At 42.5% G+C, this 16464-nt stretch overlaps 1 protein-coding gene across 1 annotated transcript in view; it reads right to left on the bottom strand.

Annotated features, from left to right (window-relative positions):
• Positions 1-16464, bottom strand: part of CAPN13 (calpain 13) — a 94678-nt gene that overhangs the window by 64447 nt on the left and 13767 nt on the right. Inside the window, exon 2 of the mRNA XM_089777171.1 lies at positions 6751-7002. Within this exon, the coding sequence (XP_089633297.1) occupies positions 6751-6993 (243 nt within the window). The 5' untranslated portion in view covers positions 6994-7002. The remainder of the gene's footprint in view (positions 1-6750; positions 7003-16464) is intronic.

Genomic DNA, 16464 nt, shown 5'->3' with positions numbered 1-16464 from the left:
CAATCATACCGGGATATAAAATATATCGGAAGGATAGAGCAGGCCGGGTGGGTGGCGGAGTGGCACTGTATGTGAAAGATAATGTAGAATCAAATGAAATAAAAATAATAAATGAATCAACTTGCTCAATAGAATCACTATGGATAGTAATTTCATGCTCCAATAATGAGAAATTAGCAGTAGGGATATATTACCGACCACCTGACCAGGACAGCGATACTGACATTGAAATGCTGAGGGAGATGAGAGAGGCTACCAAAATAAAGAACTCTATAATAATGGGAGATTTTAATTATCCCCATATTGACTGGATACAAGTCACCTCAGGAAGAGAAGCAGAGATAAAATTTCTCAATGGCTTAAATGACTGCTTCTTGGAGCAGCTGGTACAGGAACCCACAAGGGGAGAGGCAATTCTCGATTTAGTCCTGAGTGGAGCACAGGATCAGGTCCAGGAGATAACCGTTACAGGACCGCTTGGGAATAGTGACCATAATATAACAACATTTAACATTCCTGTGGTGGGAAGAACACCTCAGCAGTCCAGCATTCTGGCATTTAATTTCAAAACGGGGAATTACACAAAAATGAGGCGGTTAGTTAAACAGAAATTAAAAGGCACAGTGACTAGAGCCAAATCCCTGAAAGCTGCATGGAAACTTTTTAAAGACACCATAATAGAGACCCAACTTAAATGTATACCCCAAATTAAAAAACATAGCAAGAGACCTAAAAAAGAGTCACCGTGGCTTAACCACCATGTAAAAGAAGCAGTGAGAGACAAAAAGGCATCTTTTAAGAAGTGGAAGTCCAATCCTAGTGAGATAAATAGAAAGGAACATAAACACTGTTAAATTAAGTGTATAAATGTAATAAGAAAAGCAAAAAAAGATTTTGAGGAACAGCTAGCCAAAAACTCAAAAAGAAATAACAAAATGTTTCTTAAGTACATTAGAAGCAGGAAGCCTGCTAAAAAACCTGTGGGTCCCCTAGATGATCGAGATATAAAAGGAGCAATCAAGGACAATAAAGCCATTGTAGATAAACTAAATGATTTCTTTGCTTCAGTTTTCATGGCTGAGAACGTTAGGGAGATTCCCAAATCTGCATCATCCTTTGTGGGTGATGAATTTGAGGAATGGTCCCGGATTGAAGTGTCATTAGAGGAGGTTTTGGAACAAATAGAAAAACTTAATGTTAACAAATCTCTGGGACCGGATGGCATTCATCCAAGGGTTCTAAAAGAACTCAAATGGGAAATTGCTGAACTATTATCTGTGGTTTGTAACCTATCCTTTAAATCGGCTTCCGTACCTAATGACTGGAAGGTAGCCAACGTGACACCAATATTTTAAAAGGGCTCTAGGGGTGATCCTGGCAATTACAGACCGGTAAGTCTAACTTCAATACCGGGCAAATTAGTTGAAACAATAGTAAAGAATAAAATTGTGAGCCACGTGGAAGAACATAATTTGATGGACAAAAGTCAACATAGATTAGTAAGACATGATTTGCCTTTACAGAAACTATTAGAGTTCTTAAAATCATGAGTGGTGTGGAGAGGTTGAATAAAGAAAAGTTATTTATTAGTTCCCATAATAGAAGAACTAGAGGACACCAAATGAAATTAATGGGCAGCAGGTTTAAAACTAATAAAAGAAAGTTCTTGTTCACACAGCGTGTAGTCAACCTGTGGAACTCCTTGCCAGAGGAGGCTGTGAAGGCTAGGACTATAACAGAGTTTAAAGAGAAGCTAGATAATTTCATGGAGGTTAGGTCCATAAAAGGTTATTAGCTAGGGGATCGAAATGGTGTCCCTGGCCTCTGTTTGTCAGAGGCTGGAAAAGGATGGCAGGAGACAAATCGCTTGATTATTGTATTCGGTCCACCCTCTCTGGGGCACCTGGTGCTGGCCACTGTCCGCAGACAAGCTACTGTGCTAGATGGACCTTTGGTCTGACCCAGTACGGCCATTCTTATGTTCTAACCTGAGTCACCCTTTTTAAATTATCCTTTTCACCTGAAACCTTCGAATCATCACAGCACTAGTATTGATAACCCCATATGTCTGTCACTGCCACTCTGACCCCCCGCGCCGCCTGGCAGACCCATTTGCTGAGTCCTATCTCCAGCATCCTATCTCATGCTGCTTGGCACTTTCTGTTGTGAAAAGTGGAACAATGTGCTACTCAACCTCACAGTTAGATTGCTCTTTCGGGGCAAGGATTGTCTTTAAGTGCATTTGCAAAATGCTTAGGGCAGGAGGGCCCTGATTCTGAATGTGGCCTCAAGGACTGGCTATGATACAAATGGTATCGACTAACAGAGAGGTTACACGCTTCAGTGGATAGAAGACTAGCCTGAGGTCAGGAGACAGGCGTCTCTTCGAGTAGTGTCCCCGTGGGTGCTCCACTCTGTACATAGATGGGTGGAGCACCCATCGGGACACACATCTCGAAGAACCACCATTACTGGACAGGGTGAGTAACTCTTTCTTCTTCTCCTAGCTCTGACAGGTCACTTTTCTGTGCTGCAGTTTCCTTTCTCACCTGTTGTCTGGCCTCCCTAGTGAGATGATACACTCTTCTCGGCAAGGATGGATTTGAGTGAGGAGTTTATGCAGTGCCTAGAACAGGGAGACTCTGATCTCTGTTGCAGCATCCTGCACTACTGTAGTATAATGATTTTTACACACACACACACACACACACACACACACACACACACACACACACAACATGCCAGAATGAAAATTGTCTGTGCAATCTTGATTTAGCCCCTTTGGTTAGAGCTGTATAAATAGCTTAACATTCATTTTGCTGCCTGAATCAAAAAAAATTTTTTTGAGTTAACCTGAAATAATTTTTTGGATGGGGAATGGTTCTTGAAAGAATGACACCCCCACCAAGCAAATTAATATATAGTTTAGCAAAATGCTTTGTTGAATCCAAAATGATTTTGTGGGAGAGACACCATTTCTTTTCAGTTAAATTTAGGTAAACTGAAACATGTATTGAAAATGAAGAAAAAATGTTTAAGAACATAAGAATGGCCATAAGAATGGTCAGACCAAAGGTCCATCTAGCCCAGTATCCTGTCTTCCAACAGTGGCCAATACCAGATGCCCCCGAGGGAGGGAAAACAACAGGTAATCCTCATGTGATTCCTCTCCTGTCATCCATTTACAGAGAGAGGCTAGGGACACCATTCCTACCCATCCTGGTTAATAGCCATTGATAAACCTAACCTCCATGAGCCTTTCTAGATCTTTTTTGAACTATGTTAAAGTCCAAGCCTGCACATCTTCTGGCAAGGAGTTCTACAGGTTGACTGTGTGCTGAGTGAAGAAGAACTCCTTTTGTTTGTTTTGAACCTGCTGCCTATTAATTTTATTTGGTGACCCCTAGTTCTTATATTATGGAAATAAGTAATAGAAATGTAGCCGTAACTTTTCCTTATTCACTTTCTCTACACCACTCATGATTTTATAGCTCTCGATCATATCCCCCTTAGTCTCCTTCTTTCTAATCTGAAAAGTCCAAGTCTTTTTAATTTCTCTTCATATAGGACCCATTCCAAACCCCTGATCATTTTTGTTGCCCTTTTCTGAACCTTTTCCAATGCCAATAGATCTCTTTTGAGATGAGGTGACTATATCTATATGCAGTATTCAAGATGTGGGCATAGCATGGTTTTATACAGAGGCAATAAAATATTCTCTGTCTTATTCTCTATCCCTTTTTTTAATGAATCCTAACATTCTATTTGCTTTTTTAACTGCCACTGAACACTGAGTGGATGTTTTCAGAGAATTATCCACAACTCCAAGATCTCTCTCTTGAATAGTTACAGCTAAATTAGTCCCCATCATATTGTATGTATAATTGGGATTTTTCCCCCAATGTGCATTACTTAACATTATCAACATTAAATTTAATTTGCCGTTTTGTTGCCCAGTCACTTAATTTGGTGAAATCTTTTTGAAGCTCTTCACAATTTGCTTTGGTCTTAACTATCTTGAGCAGTTTGGTATCATCTGCAAATTTTGTCACCTCACTGTTTACCCCTTTCTCTATATCATTTATAAATAAGTTGAATAGGATTGGTCCCAGGACAGTCCCTTAGGGGAGTCCACTCCTTACCTCTCTCCACTCTGAAAACTTACCATTTATTCCTACCTATTGTTTTCTATCTTTTAATCAGTTATCAGTCCATGAAAGGACCTTCCCTCCTATCCCATGACAACTTACTTTACTTAAGAGCCTTTGGTGAGGGACTTTGTCAAAGGCTGTCTGGAAATCTAAATTACTATTTTCACTGGATTCCCCTTGTCCACATGTTTGTTGACCCCCTCAAAGAACTCTAGCAGATTAGTGAGGTATGATTTCCCTTTACAGAAACCATGTTGACTTTCCTCCAACATTTTTTCATTTAAAAATTGTTAGAAATGAAATATCCTAATTTTTAAATATTATTTTATTTAGTTTTTCAACCACAACTATTCACTAAATTCAGCATGAATTGGTTAAAAAAATTGGTTAATCTGAAACTGCTTTTTTGGTGAACAAAATATATTTGTCCAATTTTTTTGGTCCAGCTGTAATTATGAGGCCATTTGTAATGCCACGATTACATATTATTTTTTCCACAGGATCCTTGCCTAATTTAGTGTTCTCACCCCCAGCTGTAGTAATAATGTTTCAAATTGCACATGCAGAAGTTTTGAAGGTTCAAATAATGGCACATACATTTCTGTGGGCACACAACCAGAGGCTGGGTCTGAAAACGTGGCCCTTAATCCTCACAGCTATTCTTAAAGTGCAGCTACTACACAATCAAAAAAAGTGACAATGAAAATGACATCTTGATTCTCCCAATCTATTCCCCCAAGGACTCCCATATCAAATTGGCTTACTTTACAAGTCAAAACAAGTCGTCTCTAATTGTCACCACTGCCTGGTGTCTGAAAATCAAGCTGTTTTCTTTCTGCTTTGCACATTAGCACCAGATATAAAGATTCCAGACTCTGAATCTAATTGGCAATTCTCTTGATGATGCACATGGTAAAATAGAAACCAGCTTGCTCCTCAACTGCTATATTGGATCTGGAACACTGACAGCAGTAAAAATTATCTGTCACTTAAATAATCAGATACTATATGACTCAGAAGATGCAGAAAGAGGAGAGATGAATAGGACCAAGGTGCTATTTTTCTTTGCTGTCAGATTTCTAAGGTCAGGGGGAGCTAAGGAAAGTGATTAAGAACTTGCTGCATGAAGGTGCACTTGTACTGGGTGACTGACGGATGTGTTCAACTGCACAATAGTCCTGCCTTGGGAAGAGGTAAAGTCCCATTGCCTGAGACTTTTTAAAAGTAGGCTGGACAAACCACTAGAAAATGGGCATTAGGGCAATCCTGCGATTTGCATGGGGACAGGAGTGGATAACAGGCTAGTTTCATTTCTATGGTCTGTGATTCTAGCAGCCAAAGTGTTGTCAGTTTCAGAGACCCTTACAACATCTGCAGGAGAAGCAGAAGTAAGTTTGAAGGCAGTGGTGCAAGTGGGTCGGGCCAGGATGGTACGCCAAACCAGCAAGTTATTTTTAGCTGGTATGAGGTACTGAAAGGCTCCCTGCTGACCAGCCCCAAACCCTCCACTGGCTGCCGCATCTCTGAGTACCAGGCTGGGGCTGGGAGTGCTATGGCAGCCTAAGCAGCTGCTGGCATTCTGCTCCTTTCTCCACAGCCCTTCCCAGTTGGGAAAGGAGCAGAACAGCCACCTCCTACCCCCAGCAGTGAGCAACCTAGATGAGTGAGTGGGCTGCATTAAGTAGCCCTCCTTCATCTCAGTGGGCCGCAAGAGTATCATTACCAAGGGAGTCTCCTGGGATGGGGTAGTTTTGCAAACTACTCTCACGTTTGTGGGGGGTGCTGACGGAACCATATCAGTGCTTTGATTGGAGGCAGAGGGAACACATGGGTCTTGCAGTCACAGTTCTGTGTAATCTGCACACACCTCACCTCATGTGCCCTTGCTTTATGCATGTGTCCCTTTAAATAATATGGGTAGGAAAAAAACTACCCTGATGGAAACCAGTGTAACCTGGTAACCCTGTGCCTGGGCAATGGTAAACAAAATGACTCATGGGCCATACATAGAACCCCAATGCGCTGCATGAGACCCACAGGCTGCAGGTTGCCCTCCACTGCTGTCCACCGAGAAGGGGCAGGGCTGGGAGGGGCAGGGAGAAAGGAGCAGAACTGCAAGCAGCTCCTCTAGCTGCCATACTACCCCTGACCCTCTGCCTCCCAGGGAACGTGGGATGGGGAGAAGAGGGAAAGAACATGGGGCCCCAGGCTGGGGGCGGGGTGGCATCATGTAGGCACTCACGTGGAGAGGACATGTGCCCTCCCTTAATTGGTGTGCCTTCCCCATCCCACCCAGTAAGAACTTTTGTTTACTTGCACCACTGCTTGAAGGGAGTCCGAGTGCAGTTTGAGTGCTGGCCAATGGCGAAACACGTATGTTTCACCCCCTCATCCTCTAGTGGAGATGCAACACCAGTCCCCACTCCAGCTGCCTAGGAGCCTTGGTCCCAAAGCTTCCCAGCATTTTCCTTGAGTTAGCGCTGCTGGGCGCAGCCCTCCATGCTGGGGTAACTAATAGTCATGAGACAAACCAAAGGATCTGTCTTTTTCCACTAAGGAAATCAGCATTGCTACTGAACGCCATTAGGAGGGAACTCACGGTTGGTCGTTTCCACTGTATGTGGCTCAGCTTGTCTTCGGAAAGCAGACTGAAACCAATGGAACTGACATGTGCTGGGAAGGTCTCATCTTCAAACAGCAGGCGTCGTCTCAGGCAGTAGTCTCTCAGTTGGGTAAAGTCCTGATTCTTAAATTTCTGGGGGTTATGAAGGCTTCCAGCCCTCCCCTTGGTTTGCCTGCCTGGCTGTAGCTTCTGATACGGGTCACCAGGGGCAGGCATCATGTCTCTGACCTGTGGAGGAGAAAAAGTGTCAGCTACTGTTAATGGCCTCATCTGAACACTTCCCACCAAGCACACTGAGACAGTGAAAGTGCCCAGAGTAGAGCACCTGCTCACACCCCTGGAAGAGGTAGTAATCACAAAATCCTTCCTACCTGGAAACACCTGGGGAATAGGAAGTGGTAAAATCCCACCTGGCTTTATCTGAAACAAGCAGAGCCATTGCTTCAGATTCAATTCTAAGTCTTACTGGCCGAGCAAACCATCCAAGAATCCCTGAACTACTACAGTGTTCTATAGGGAATCTAAAAGAGCAAGAGGTCTGGGATGCAGAAGCTCTGGGCAATAAGGAAGGGAAGGGAATATCACTGTTGGGAGGATGTTACATGAGAAGCTATGGTAACCCAAGACATTTGTAGTGGGCCCCAAAAACACTTTCCACTCTTGGTGACTTTCGGGCATGGTGTATTTTTGTGGGAGCTTATTTTTATCTTCTGAGCTCCTTGGACTCTAAATGCTTGGTTGCTCAGTCTACATTTAGATGCATGTGGTATTGTATAACTGAGAGCACTAATGGAGACCAACACGTCTTCCTGCACCATTGTCCTGCCTCAGGGTCTGGTGCAAAGTCCATTGATGTCAATAGGAAGACTCTCAGGGATGTCTGTGTCTTTGGCTCCATATCTCATATGATTCAGAGGAGGGAAAAACAGCTCTAGATCCCAATCTGCATTTCATGCACCTTTCCAAAGTCTTGGGGATTTAGATCCATTGAATCAATTGGAGAGTTGAATTAGGGCTTTAGCTGTAAAGTTAAGGGTCATATCAAGATTTGGAAAGCCACTGCTCTGCTCAGTGTTTAGGTCTCTCTCAATTGGAAATATCTTCCCTCCTACACAAAGAGCAGCTAGGAAAGGCTCTTCCTGACACAGCTGGGTGAGATTCCTCTACTTCTTGGCTGACAGACAGGGCACTGAGCACTGCTGCTGGTGAAGAATTCAAGTAGAAGTAACCAGTGTTGTTCCCACTGTGTCACGTGGCAGGCTGCTAACCTGTGTGCCAGGACTGGAGCTGAGGTGCTATTTTTAGTATCCTGGCCCCAGCCCAAGAGAAGCTGCACTGCAGCCTGGCTTCAATCCTGGCACATAGGCAGCCACCTGCCATGCAGCCCTCCCCACCCCCACCCCCAAAGTAGATGGGGCTGGGACCATGGTACTAAAAATAGCACCGCAGCCCCAGCTCCAGTCCCGGCACATGGGGTGTGGCTGGAAAAAAAACCCTTCCTCCATAAAAGCTTTCAAGGGCACTGTTATCCCAAAGCTCACATTTCTGCATCAGATTTCAACCTCAATGATGTAATTCTGATTTTATCTAAACCATTTCCCCAGTATGGACCATTCCTTTGAGCACTATCCTTCATTACAAACACCCATTTCCCTCAGATTCCATGTCTCTTCAGGACCATATTTTGTTTTTAAGCCCACTGCTCACTATGAGTAGAGGATTCATAGATTTTGAGATAAAAAGGGATCATCATGATTATTCAGCCTGACGTCCTGCATAACAAGGGACAGAAAGCCTCGCCCAAGTAAGTCCTGTGCAACCAATGGTCTTCTGTTTGAGCGATACAAAATATTCAGTGTGGACTAAAAGTCTCCAGGTGACAGAGAAGCCACCATCTCACTTGGTAGATGGTTCCAATGGCTAATTACTCTCACCATTAAAAGTCTGCATCTCACTTCTAATTCAAATTTTTCTGGTTTCAGCTTCCAAGCACTGGAGCTGGTTATGCCTTTTGTGCTGACTGAAAGACACCTCCATTATCAAACAATCATTTTTATTGATTTGATTCATGCCCCCCCCCCCCCAACACTGTCCAAGGAGAGCGGAAGCTGTGATATTCAGATGAGAGCCTGGCTTCTGTTTTCCTATGAACATTTTACATGGGGGTATTAAAAACTTAATCTACATTCAATAAAACACTTAATAGAGCTTTCCCAAGTTTGTACAGAGTATTATTGCCCTTCTGGGTGGTTAAAGTCCCTTTCGGCCATGTGCCATGGCACTCGGGACCTTTAACAATCGCTTGGAAAGACAAGGAGAGTCTTGTCTTGTTTAATTTAAAAAAGCAATTTCACAAACAAAATCAGATGAAACTCAGATATAGCCCTCAGCTGACATAGAAAGAGATGATTCCTTTTGGACTTGCATTTTTCGATACAGGGGAAATAAATCTCACGTAATATACTATAACACGACAGGGAATGGGTTCTCTTTAACAAATACTCATTTGAAACAGTACCTGGGCCTTGTGCATGCAAAGATCTATTTCCTGCAACAGTGTTCCAGCCAAACTGATTACTAATTCCACAACTCAAATTAAAGCTAACAGAGCTTGAAGGCTGGGGCTGACGCACGCTCTCTCCCTCTTCTGATGGAGAACGAGAGTTTTTAGCATGCCTGTTTGTGCTTAATTACATTGTTTAACACACTGGGAATAATTTAGCAACTGGCATGAAGAAGATAAGACAGTTAAACTACCTTCCTCCTGCAGAATAACTTCATCAGCTTTGCAGGAATCATGTTTGGATATGCATATGCCCAGGCATACAAGATATTGCTCTGGCTGGCTAAAATTTACCCCTGAAAGGCCCAGGATCCATTTGGCTTCCACTTAAACTGGCAGGACTCAATCTTACACCCATTGAAGTCAATGGTGCAGCTCCTCTTCACTTCAACGAGCAGGATAAGACACTACGACCCTGACTTTCTACTGGCTGACACGGTGCATAGTTATGTACGCCTGTGCAGAGTGGGCATAAAATGATGCCATTCTTATCTTGCAGCATCTTACAATCACTTTACACTAATGTGAAAGAGAATTTGTTAGGCCCCAAATGTATCGTAATTATTCTTGTATGTTTGATATTCAAAGACAGCTGCTACCTAATGGAAACTGAGGCAAACTTCCACAGGACTAACCTAATGTTGGAGTCTCAACTCTGAGGAAGTTTAGGAATGCTGTGAGATTCTATTTGGGCACAAAAACATAGCAAATAGGTGGTAGGTGCAGGGAGATGGTGAATTAGGCTTTTGGGGTTTAAGTGAGACTTGAGTGTTGTGTTGTGCTGGGCCCCTCCACAAGGAGGAATTTCACTCTGTGAGCATTAAGAAGGTTGCTTCAAACCAACCTTGGTTGGAGGAGGCAACGCATGGTACTTTGAAGTCATTGACCATAACAAATTGGCTCCTCCTTCATCAAAGGGAAAGAAAAAAGCTATCAAGATGGGTAAGTCAGATAGTATTTTTTCACACACACCCTGCCTAAGTGATCACATAATTAAAAACAGTCTCATAATGCATATGCACAAGGATGCGGAGTTAAAGTTGCAACAGCAAACTTCATTCTGGCATTTCCTATCTTCTGAGTGTTTGGTTTGCAACCTTAGGATGTGTCTAGACTATAGGGTTTTGTCGACAAAAGTGGACTTTTGTCGACAAAACTATACCTGCGTCCACACTGCCTTTGAGTTATGTCGACATAACGTCGACAAAACTCAGCAGTTTTGCATCTACACTGTCCTTTGCGTCCACACAGTTATGTTGACAAAGCAGCTTGCTTTGTCAACAGAACTGGATGTAGTCTAGACGTTCTTTGTCGACAGAAGCTGTGTCAACAGTATCTGTCGACAAAACTTCTGTCGACAAAACCCTGTAGTCTAGACACACCCTAACTGTTGTTCTATTATTGTTTTTGGTGCAATATTATATACATCAATACTCAATGGCTCTTTCTGCCATTTTCCACTGAGTCTGAAGTAATAATGAGCAAGCAGGCAAGAAGAAACATTTTGTTCCTACTTCATATTTGAAATATTCAGCCTCTTTTATTGCCCTCAGACAGTTTTCCCAATCCAGCTTTTAAAAATACTTCTATCAAACGGTGGCCTATTTGGCGCTCTGTCTTTTAGGGGAAAACAATTGAACTTAGCCTTATAGATTGTGAGAATTCTGAGAAATCAACAATCCATTATGCAATAGCAGGCAAAGTCCTTTTTTGTTAGACTCTGATCTACTCTAAGGATCTCATAGTCCTTTAGAAAAATGAATTAGCTTCACGGTGCACCTCTAAGGTACAAAAGCATTACCTGATTAACCCCATCCGCATTGAACAGATGTACAACATTGCCTCCCAGGTGCTCTGTATGAACGCCAATAATACCATTGGCCATCAGACAAAATCTTCATTGCGATTGTCATTCTAGTGGGGGGTCACCTTTCCAGCGACACATGACATGGCCTTCTGTCTCTTAACTGTCTGTGAGGAATTCTCATACACTATTCTTCAAGTCAAGTTTCCTTCATTTTATATATACAACATAGGACATGGCTAATTGCATCACTTAACTACAGCATACACTAGCTGTGTGAAGATGTCATGATTTAGGATCTGCACTGCCAATTACTTCTGATAATTTACCATTCCACAGAGTGATTCTTTAGAGGAAAGCAACCCCATCTTGCTTCTTTGAAAACACCACTTTGTCGCTCTCATGTTGGAATCAGGTAAGCAAATTCTCCAGGTAACATTATGCCTGAAGCACTAAATTAGAGTCCCAGCCTTTCTCCCCCAAGCCAAATCCCTTCTGAAGCATCTGTGATGATTTTCTAGAACCAGTATTTCTCCTATTTAATCTTTAAATAAGTAGAAAAGCAAAGGGAAATGTTACCTGCAATGGCTCCCTTGAAAAGGTGACAGACATAGGATTTTCACGTTTGTTCCTGTGCTGCTTTATATAAGAATGGTACCACCTCCTTGAGTAAACACTGCCAGGTTTAATATCAGGTCAGGATCAAATAGCATACCAGTGCAGGTGCAGCAGGGCCATAGTACACATCTCTTCAATTTGACCTCCATAGTGATCCTGTTTGCTCTCCTATACTAGATGATGGTTGATCTCCAGTGGTTTTTGTTACCACAGGGAATGGTTTCTGTACTGCTGCCAGCTTTCATTTAGTCTGTTTTCCTCTTGGCTCCTCCAGGAAATGCAGAGGTTATAATTACAGGAACAGGGCATAAGAGACGGACTCACCACAAAGCATACAATCTATTATAACGTATCATTCTTCTACCTGTATTATGATAAGATGGCATTTCAGGTCAATATTTATTGATGCTTAAAATCTAAATCCTTTGCGTAATTATAGGTCTACTTCCTCATTGCCTCACTCACTCAGGTAGTTCCATTTACTTTCTATAGTACTACTAGAGCACAAAAGGATTATTCATGTGAGAAAAGATGAAGTACCAATCCTAGAAAACCTAACACTGCCTGAAGCCATTGTTAAAAATGCACTCAGCAAATTGTAATCAGTTGTTGGGAGCCCAACTTGAGACATCTAAAAATCAGGCCTATTTTAGACAAGATGTGTTTAGCACTTTCTGAAAATCAGGCTCCTTTAAGGCATCTTAAAATAGCCATCCCAAAACTGAGCCAGCCAAATCACATATCACTTTAAAATTGCAGGCCAAGATATTCAAATCTTAACTTCAGGCTATAGTGTATATAGCCGTACATAACTATTGATATGTAGCCCAAAGTTAAGATTAAAATAACAGGCCAAAATTTTCAAAAGTGATATCTGATTTGGCTTCATTTATCAAGCCCTAAAAACAAGTAACTCCATATTCTGGTGAAAAAAAATCCAGACAGCTCTCTAGGGGAGGAGCTGACTGGCTTCTGCAGCTGAATCCCCAGCTGTCAAGTAGAAAAATCATTCTACCTTTCAAACGATTGCATCATTCCATAAAAGTTGCATAGAGGCTGGAGGGAACAAGTAAATACACAGACACTTAAGAAAGACAGCTTTTAGCGACATGGCCATGTTTGACAGTCATGTCACTAAAAGTTGGGCAGCGTAGCCTCTGTTCGTTGGTTCTTCTGCGGACAAAATACTTTCACACTCAATGAGCGGTGTTTGCTTTGCCGGCAGGTGAGTATTCCTGCCAACAATATGCTGTTCACACTAATTGCAGCAGCAAAACTTTTGTCTTTCTGTGTGTCATGGAGGGGTGGGGGAGTTAAGCTATTCTAAAGGACAAACATTTTCTTGTTTAATTGCCAGTGTAGACATAGCCTTAGTACACAAGGTTACAAGCTTAATCACCATGGCAAGTGCTTCTTAGTAGTGATAAGTTATGTTCATGAGTCGCTCAGGATGTTCTTCAGTATTGTGGTTCGAGATGGAAACAATCACCCCACAGTTCAGATCCTTATCCCAAACTTATCCAAACTACCTGAAGTTCTTGGGCATAAAAGTGCTTTGGGACAGGCTTCCTCTTCATTCTGAGTGGGCAAGAATCCCAGAAGCACAGAGCAAGGAGAAAATAAAGAACAAGGGGTATAGGTGCTGGAACTAGTGGTGCTGCTGCACCCCCTTTCTTGAAGTGGTTTCCATCATATACAAGATTTACAGCTGGGCTCTCAGCTCCCTATCCCACTATCTAAATTGTTACGGCATGCCTGACAGAGGGGGAAAAATACATTAAGCAAATATTTCAGCCTCTTCATCAACATTCAGTTCAGGACTAGACCATCGGGGGGAGAGGGGGTATCAGTGTTCCACTAACAAAGTGTCTCCATCTTGACTGCTTCTTACCCTGTGAATATTTTGAATCAGAGTCCTGTTCTCCAGTGATTGTGGTCAGTGATGTCAATGGGAAATGCAGGTGTGTAACTGAGCACAAAACGGACCCAAGAGTACAAAACAGGTGCAGTTTTCCTTTAAGAGCTGTGTTGCACTCATCCCACATAAATAAAAGCTAATTGCACCAAAAGCAGGAAGGAAAGTTCCTTTCATCTCAGGCAAGGAGCACTGACGTGATAAACACCACTCCTGCCAGCTCATCTGACAACACATGTGCTCTGTTAATCACCTGCTTTCTGGGGATATGGCAGGTATATTTGCCTCCAGGTATTGTGATTCATTGTCTGGAACCAATATCTCTGCTTAAATGGTGGATTAACAATGATTTAAAAAATATTCATTGCAAAGTTGATTAGAAAGCACCATCAGCCGCCTGGCAGGGGATTTCAGTTATTGCAGCACGACAACGTTCTGTGACTGTCAGTTTTTCTGTAGAGGGTTGTATTGATGTGTCCATTTTCACAGTGGCTTAAAAGTACTCAAACCCAGGAAGCAGAGAGACTTATTTGTGTTAACGAATGAGTGGATTATTTGTTCTGTGAAGCATTTGTGATGTTTACAAGAAATCCACGAGATGACTAGGCTAACGGTTGGAAAGTACAGAACCATGAATCAGAAGACTCAAGTTCTATTCTGTCATTGAACTGCTGCATGACCTTGGCCAAGTCACTTATACCTCTCTGTGCTTCAGTTTCTCCTTTTGCAAAATGGGAATACTTCTGGTGATCTGCCTCAGGAGGGCGGTTATGTGAATTAAGTCATTAATGGCTGAAAAGTGTTTTGGGATCTATAGATGTGCAAAACTCACTGTCATTTCCAGGCTATCAGCTATTATCTCTGGGTTATAAAAAACCCCCAAAGATGAACAACTACTCAAGTCTCATTCAGCTATAAATCCTATTGACATCTGAGGGCCAAAAGCTGAGAGGGGCTGGGAACTGCAGTTCCCAATGAAATTAATAGCACTTCTGGATTTGGCCAGATAGAAGCTTTTATTGAGAACAAACTACATTCTGGGGGTATGTCTACACTACCCTCCTAGTTCGAACTAGGAGGGTAATGTAGGCATACCGCACTTGCAAATGAAGCCCGGGATTTGAATTTCCCGGGCTTCATTTGCATAAGCGGGGAGCCGCCATTTTTAAAACCCCGCTGGATCGAACCCTGTGCAGCGCGGCTACACGGGGCTCGAACTAGGTAGTTCGGACTAGGCTCCCCATTTTAATGGGTCACCAGGACTGGTGTTAGACTTGCTGAAACTCAGGGCTGAATCCAAAGTCCAAGCCCCCCTGCCTGGGGCTGAAACCCTCAAGCTTTGTCATTCCCCAGGGCACTGGGGCTTGGGTTTATTCAATTCTCCAAGTACACTCACTAACAAAACAACCACCACCACCGCCAAACAGCACACTCATTCAATATTTTAGAATACTGACATTTAAGAGATATGCCTGGACACTCAGTTTAATAAAATCTCTCAGATCAATATTGCAGATGGTGGAATGATGCATCATCCGGTTAAACAGAAAGCTCTGATGAACCTATTCCTACATAATGTCTTTTTAAACAAAAGACAACTGTTATAATGATTGTTTTGTCTCTGATAGTCACATGGTAAGAATTTGTGAACACGTTGAAACACTGTAAATAAATAGCTTTAAAAATCTATAAAAACTAGTCACAAAAAGTGAAAGTTGTATTTTTAATGGAAACTTGTGTGTAAGGGGATTGGATAAAATGAAAGATTTAATGGAAAAGCAACTGTTTTTGTTTGATTTTTTTCAATTAAATATCCAGCTCCCCCTTCAAACCATTACTATGTAGAACAGCCCAGTGGTTTGTCATGGCCGATATGCTTCCTCCAGCAATGGCCTGTTCTTCATGTTTTTTGTGGGGAGGGAGAGACCAACATCATGCTGATGGAACAACAAATTCTGTTAAGCCTCCTCACTCCACCCAGGGCACTCATGTGCTGGCATAGCATGACTGTGGTATATTTATGACTACATCCGAGTTCTTCATTGCCATTGGTTTTACATCTATGTAAATCCACTTATGGAAGCCAATTTGCATGGCTGAGAGTGAGGGAAGAATCAGGGCAAGAAGAATCCCAGCAGAGCAAGCTCATTCACATGCTCGGTAAAGAAAAAAAAAAGCCTCCCTCTGCTTTTACATTTGCCACCAGTCACTTTCATTGAGTGTCCCATTGCTCTAGTATTAATGGGGCTGGATGAGAGAGAGAACGAACAATCAATTTTACTCACCAATTTGTTATTTTGTATACCTGTCTCATGCTACCATTTCCTCTCCTGTGGTTGTTATTTATAGGCAAGCCACTACCCTCTTTGCTTTGTGTTTATAACCTTATATTTATATGAATCCATATTTCATGCTAAACCACAAACTTTTATTGACTGTGTAAAGTGTGGGACAAATTATAAGACCCTTAATCAGTGTTCACTCCTCATGCAGGAGTTTGCCTCTCTATAGCACCTTTTTACTCCATTGTGGGGTGCAATGGGGTCAGCACTCCCCTCATATGAGCGTTTCTGTATGGCTGAGCGCAGGTTCCTGCACTGCCTCAGTTTTAAAACCCTTTCAGCTACTCAACCCTCTGGCCAAGTTGCACGCTGTGTGATCACAAACCCCTTCTGGGATACTTCTCAAATAGAGGCCCATCCCAGTACCGTCTGTAAAGTCACTCTCACTGTTATGCCATTCCCTTGGTTTGTGAGCGGTGCCTCCAGGACTCTCCCTCCTGGAGAAAAC

The sequence above is a fragment of the Pelodiscus sinensis genome, chromosome 3, assembly GCF_052426305.1.
Source record: "Pelodiscus sinensis isolate ZL-2025 chromosome 3, ASM5242630v1, whole genome shotgun sequence".
NCBI classification, from domain to species: domain Eukaryota; kingdom Metazoa; phylum Chordata; order Testudines; family Trionychidae; genus Pelodiscus; species Pelodiscus sinensis.
This window is presented reverse-complemented; position numbering and strand designations above follow the sequence as displayed.